Here is a 6,795-nt window from a genome sequence, read left to right on the forward strand (position 1 = left end):
GCAGGAGTGGCTGGCGTGGTTGTAGGACATCCCCTGGACACAGTCAAGGTGAGTCCAACATCACCGCCTGATCAACATCACCGCTGATGCTGTGATGATGTCAGTGCTGTGATGACAGTCGACAGGCGCCCGCGCTCTCTTCCGCCAACAGCCCAATGCGCAATAAGAAAACCCGTGACCAACTGCGCGTATGACTCAGCCAGTCCCGGAGTACAAAACGGACCAGGGTGGTGATTATGAGTACGCGTTCAACGATCAGCTATGTGCAAAACAGATATTGGGAGTGGGACGTGGGTTGCAGAAATAGTAAAAAGGTGTAGTTCCAAAGTTTGATGTCTGGGTGGCTCCACTAGGCTCATGTTGCTTAACTAGATGCTTGCTGACTTCATGAGTTAAGCATAACTTAAACGTTTTTGTAGGGATCCGGGAGAAATTTCTGAAAGGATTTCCATTAGAAGGAGCAAGACAAACTTGCGGCATGCGTCTCCTGCGAAATGCAACAGTCTCTGGTGAAGTTGAGAACCAATGAACTGCCTTTTTGAGCGACGCGGTTTTCCCGTCCAAGCTCCTTTCCCAACTACTGCAATTCGGTTCTTGGTACAGCAATTCGCTATTGATGAGGTTTGCCCACCAATCACTGCACGGTTTCTTCCAGTGAGTTCGGGAACTGCAAGGGCAGAGCGTACTTCGCATGCAGATGACCCCAATAAAGCCGGTTTGCGGCACCGCTTGTGCTCTGGAGAGCACCACGATACCTCTCTGGGAATCACATTCGGTAGTGAGAGCAAGAGTCATTTGACACTTCTTGGGGCACTAGGGTACTTCTTGCTCTCGTCTTCCGTGAATATGAAAGATGCTTAAAATGATTCCTTGCTGATCTGATCCTGATTTGTCTTGCATTGGATACCAATTAAAATTATTCTTAACTGCAGTTGATTTTGATTCGTTTCGAATTGGATGCCAACGGAAGGAAAATAAACGGTGTTTAGCGTTACCTGGAGATAGGGCGTGGGATCAGAGTGAAGCAGGTTAACTTTTCTCGAATATACTGGAATAGGTTCATGACACGCGAACGCCGGTGTCCTCTCGGCAAAAACTGCATGCATCATGCCAACCCTGCAGCATGGCCTCCTGCTGACTTGCTTTGGCTACATATTTCATCATCAGGCATGCCGAGGGCCTCCCTTTAGAATTCACTTAAGAAATCCTCAGCGAGGCAACAGCAGCGCCGGCGCGATTCGGCGAATGACAAGGGAGGTTTGCATAACCGTATTCTTCACACTGCTCATTGGTCAAATCTCCGTCGTGCCCAGCCGAAGACGGCCATTGGGGCCCTAGCCTGAAATGGACGGTGGATTTCGAACGTTTCGTGGTACGATCGGAAGTCGCCTGCACAGGTCAAGGCTCACCTAGCCTGGCAGAAATGAAGGACATCTGCAATACCACTCGACTTCCGTATGGTTCGAGGCATGTGTTTGCTCAGAGTTTGCAATCTGCATGTGTTATAAAGTACACTTTTTAAAGCGCGAAAGAGGAGTGTTGAGATATTCCGCTCACTTCTCTGGAATGCTTTTCAACTCCTTTGGCATGCTGCGAAGCAAGCATGAAACATGCCCGGGTTTTATTAGCTGTGGCGCAGAGGTCCTTTGCCGAGCTCCTGTCTCGGTCATCGTATCTCTTGGCATCGTTCCGCAACACGCATATCCAAGGCTCATAAATAAGATGCCCTTGCTCATAACTGACTTAAGAGCCACGCTGTCATATGCCGTACTCGATCTCTATGTCCTGAGAGCCATGTGTGTAGGCTCTGCCGAAGCTCGCTGGCCGTGGTGTCGAGCCGGGGTCTGAGCGGCACGTGCGCTGCTGCCGCCGCCGTTCGGCGCGCCACGGCCGACCCCGACCGCGCCGGCCAGGGGCCGCCTAAAAACGCGTTTCTCTCCCCTCCTGCGTCACAGTGGCCGGTGGTCAGGCCGGTCGTGATCAGTTGATAGCTGGCCGCCGGGTGGCGGCTATCCTGCCATCGTCCTCAGCGGCGCGCTCATCTGATTGGCGCAGCTCGGACCGGTGCCGGTCGCCGCCGCGCGAGGCACCCCTACCAGGCTCTTCGGTTGTGAACCCTCGTGCTACGTGCTTCACACCAGACCCCGGTCACTCGCCCCCCCCCCCCCTCCCCCTCCCCACCGGCTCAGCCAGAGGAAGGCCTCTCCGTGCCAGGTACCCCCCGGCCGTGAACTTCCCTACTGCGCGCTTCAGCCCGAACCCTTTTCCCTCGCCGCCTCCCCCGGTTCAGCCGCCAGAGGAAGATCTCTCTGTGACAGGTTGTTTCCGGGCAATTGAGCATCTACCATGAGGCTATGGCCCAACAGGATGGATGGAGCAGTCGCTAATCGGCCCGTTGACATTGACTGTGGCGCTAGACGTGGGCACAGGAGCCTGCTTTGTCAATAACTGGCTGATACCTAATTTTTTAAAGGTACGTGCGTGGCGTTAAAGTATATTACCGGAGTTATTGATCCCTTGGCATATTGCAACGGCATGGTTCAAGGGTGAATCATCGTTAAAAAGGCCAGAATAGGTCTGTCTAGTGCACTGTGTTTGCCTGTCTGGAATGCTGGTCTCGGCTGCCCTGTTTTATCTGACCTTTGCCCCGGCAACCATGCCGCTTCCACTTGACCTGTCGCCGCCTGTTCGTACACCGCTTCTGCAGAGCACAAGCGCGTCCAACGGGGGAGGCAGACGCGCGCCCGACGGAGATGTACCCAACACGGGGCCGGCGGTACAGACAAGCTACTTACATAATCCATTTGTAAACGAAACATAAGTGCCTTCGTGACTGTTGGGAAGACACCTCGCTGCCAGACACTTAGCCAGGCATGGTTGTTGATCATAAGAGAGAGTAGTTCTATGACGTCATTGTGAGTTGGCGCCATGGGGCCACAACAGGATTGCCATGCCTAGCAACACTGAGAACAAGCTCTAGGCCTTAAACCACGGACCACGGCCGAAACTTCTTCGAGATGTAAACGGGTCGATTCGTTGGATTCTAACGCAGCCTTTATGTTTCAGGTGCGAATACAGACACAATGTGCAAGAAATCCGACGTATCGAGGAACATTTCACTGTCTCCACAGTATTCTAGTCAAAGAAGGAGTAAGTATTACGCAGCTGTGTGGGCAAGCTGCTGATCACGTATTTTGCATCCACACGCACTACTTCTGGCTTTGCAATATCGAAAAATTTGGAGCAGCCCTATCTTCAGTTACCGCCTGCCCATGATACATTGATGCTCTTGCCACTACACATAATTTGCCAAGTCAGCATACGAGCAGGCTCCTAACCTGCGGTAGACTTAGCTCCTTGATGTCGTGCCAGCTTCCCAGCTAGCTGCATATTGTTTGGTGTCTAACGATTGTGTAGCGTCATGCATTCGAACACATGGATACTGTTTCGGGCCGGACGATTGTCCGAAAACAGAGCGTGATAGGGTTTAATGATGAGCGGTGTCATAATCGCAAGACACTGGAATAAGCACATCTTGGCGAGCACATGTTGTTCATGTACATGTAGTTCCGGGCGGCAGTAAATGGCCACACATTGTTTGCTGCCTACTGCCGCCCGCTGGTTGCCGAGTGGTGTGCATTGTGTTCATTTGCTGTACGTGTCAGGCGATCGCCGAAACCGAGGAGGCGGCGCTTACCTGACGGGATCCCTCGGCTGGCAGACGCGGGGCCTGTACCGCGGCCTGACGTCTCCCATGTTCGGCGTGGCGGCCGTGAACGCGCTCACCTTCGGCATCCAGGGCAACGTGCGCCGGCTGATGGCAGACCCGGACTGCCTGAGCGCCCAGTGCCGGGCGGGTATGATCGCCGGCGGCTGCCAGGCGATCGTCGTCAGCCCGATGGAGCTGGTCAAGAGCCAGCTGCAGGTGCAGAGCGACACCACCGGCATGGGCAGGCGCTTCTTCAGATCGCCGTGGGACTGCTGCCGCCAGCTGTATGCCAGCACCGGCTGGCGTGGTCTGATGCGCGGCTACTGGATCACCGTGGCCCGCGAGGTGCCCGCCTTCGGCCTCTACTTCGGCACCTACGAACTGCTCACCACCGGCCTGGTCGGTGACCAGCGCAAGAGCCTGTCGCACATGCTGCTGGCAGGCGGCATGGCCGGCGTCGCCTCCTGGGTCTTCACCTACCCCATCGACGTGGTCAAGACGCGCATTCAGACCGATGGCATGGCCGGCATCCAGCTCTACTCGGGCTACATCAACTGTGTGCACCATACATTCCAGCGCGAGGGCTGGCGCGGCTTCGTGCGCGGTGTTAACTCGGCCTCGATCCGCGCCTTCCCCACCAACGCCGTCACGCTGGCCGTGGTGTCCGTCATCTTGGAGCTGAACCAGGAGCGTAGGCGCGCCGCTGCCACCGCCCAGGAGTCGCTGCAGCTGCCTGAGGAGCCGCCACGACGGCAGCTGCTCGGCCAGCAGCTGCCGCTGGGCCCGCTGGGCTCGCTCGGCGCGCCGCAGATCACCGTCACGCAGATGACCGTGCAGATCGAGACCAGCGACGGTGGCGACGCGGCGCGCCGGCGCAAGGCGACCATCCGGCTGGACGGCCAGATGGCGCTGGGGCAGCTGCGCTGCTTGCTGGACCGCGAGGTGGAGGCTCTGCAGGGCCAGCTGCTGGGCCCAGGCGGACAGTCGGCTCTGCCCATCAGTGCGCAGAGGGCGCCCGTGGCGCCGGAGCCGATCCGAATGCGAGGCGCAGCCGAAGGGCGGCGCCACTGGCGGGACAGCCGCTGTCACCGCGCCGCCCGCCGCAGCCGCCGGTGATGGCGACGAGGAGGAGGAGGAACAACTGGAGATGCAGACCGACGTACTACCCTGCCGCCACGTGCGCCGTGAGACTACTGTCGTCACGCACATCGTCGAGTACGATGTGGGCGACGACCAGATGTCAAGATTATTGGAGACAGCGGCTGTTTAGTGGCTCCGGGCGCACAGAAGCGTGGATGTGCCCTGCCGGCTGCTTTGATCGCGGTTCTGTCCTCGAATTGTCACAGTGACGCCCCGCAATCGATGTAAGTTTTCTCCACATGGTTTCAATGCCTTCCATAAGGGTTGTGATGCCGTCTGGAAATGCTCGTAATACTATGATCGAATGTCAACATCGCGACCGGGTGATTGCAATTTCGGTAACTAACACATCCGTCCCAATCCGTCCATTGGTACTCCATGTTGAATGAATGCCTGTTTTTTTTTTGTTCTTTTTTACAGGTCGGGATTTGACCTGACCGTACGGCCAACCGTGCAATGACCTAATGTAGGAGCATATCTGCTGGTTAGTGCGTATTGTGCGTTGAATGGTTTGACGGCCAGGGGTCGGAATGGGGTTAGGGGCGAGGGAATAATCCAGTCAGGGTCGCCCACCGTTTGGTATTTTGGAAACGGTGCGGCGGGCAAGCATGTGTGGAAATGTTGCGCTCCTTGTGCCCTTTTGTCATGGTTTGTGGGCCTGGGCATGCTGAAAGTTGAATATGAAATGTCAAGACTGATCTAAGCGAAGCGATTCCTTGCTCTTTTGCGCAATCATTTTGTTCTTTGTACGGGATGTATGGATTGACGTTCTTACCATTACTTCTGCATAAATGTGAGGGCTGGGTGTACAATGGTTTGGGTAGTGGACCGTCAGGATTCACATCTGTGTCTGTCATATGTAGCTTTTCTTGATGCGGTATGCGAAATGTAGCTTCTCCTGATGCGATATGCGAAATGTAGCTTCTCCTGATGCGGTATGCGATATGTAGCTTTTCCTGATGCGGTATGCGAAATGTTGGTTTTCCAATGATGCACTCCCGCAGTGGGGGCTGCTAGTGCCCGTCATTGTGCCTCCCATGGCTGGCAAATCACGTTGCACGCTCGCACCGTGGGCTGGTTGTGGGAAGGCTGCTGCATGAGCATGGTGAAGCCAGACGGTGGTCCTCACCATATGAGTCGGAGACCGTGGGCTTTGAGGTTTTCCGCGATGTTCTGAGGAAGAGGAGGTGCTTTTATTGTTAATGTCAAGCCATTTTAAAGTGTTTGATGTGTTGTTTTGAGTGATATCATGCTAATGCTCAGACAATGTGCAACTAATGGTGATAGTTCGAAGTGGAGAAATGAACATGGAGTGGTGATTTGAGTGTGCAGGAGTGTTTGTGTCGGAATGGTGTGACCATTCCTGCGCATCGGCGATTCCACGGACCATGCAAATGGTGCTACATGGGCAAACAGTGATAGATTGCATGTAACCCTGTTTTAGACATACATTTTTCCAGTCAATCCCATCGCTTTCCCGATATAACCTAACCTATTTCCAGTCAATCCCATCGCTTTCCCCTATAACCAGGTACGTGTATTCCACAGATCTTGCACAATTTCTGCTTTCTCGTAGACTTGAGCAGCCGATGTAACCGGCAAGCCTTGAACGTTCTGGTGTTTTTTGTTGACTCTCATCGTCCAGAAGGCATCCCCACACCGCGTGTCATCTGAACTGCGCGCTTCTACTGACGGTCTGGAAGTGAAAGAATACCTAGCTAGCATGCACGGATGGGCACGGCAGATACGAGTTTGAGTCCAAATTCATCCAAATTTATGACACTGGGACTCGGACTACGTAAATGTACGGATGACCCAGCCTTGGACTTGAGCTCATAACGTGAGAACTAAGGTTTCGGACACCAAATCAGTAACTGAGTACTCGGGCTCCGATTGGCAAGAAAACAATCTGGAAATATGGTGCTGTAGCTAAGAAAAATTTCACT

The 6,795-nt window shown here is 54.5% G+C and overlaps 1 protein-coding gene across 1 annotated transcript; it reads left to right on the forward strand.

Annotated features, from left to right (window-relative positions):
• On the forward strand, nt 1-4,979 carry LOC119101707 (mitochondrial basic amino acids transporter; the record flags this gene model as incomplete). The annotated part of the gene is made up of 5 exons (XM_037225127.1): nt 1-48; nt 3,067-3,150; nt 3,722-4,420; nt 4,520-4,711; nt 4,836-4,979. Coding segments are annotated over 5 exons (1,167 nt in total), but the record flags the coding sequence as incomplete, so codon positions are not given.
• Between the last annotated feature and the right edge of the window lie 1,816 nt (nt 4,980-6,795).

This window comes from Pollicipes pollicipes, unplaced genomic scaffold, assembly GCF_011947565.3.
Source record: "Pollicipes pollicipes isolate AB1234 unplaced genomic scaffold, Ppol_2.1 Scaffold_2555;HRSCAF=2994_pilon_pilon_pilon, whole genome shotgun sequence".
NCBI lineage: Eukaryota > Metazoa > Arthropoda > Thecostraca > Pollicipedomorpha > Pollicipedidae > Pollicipes > Pollicipes pollicipes.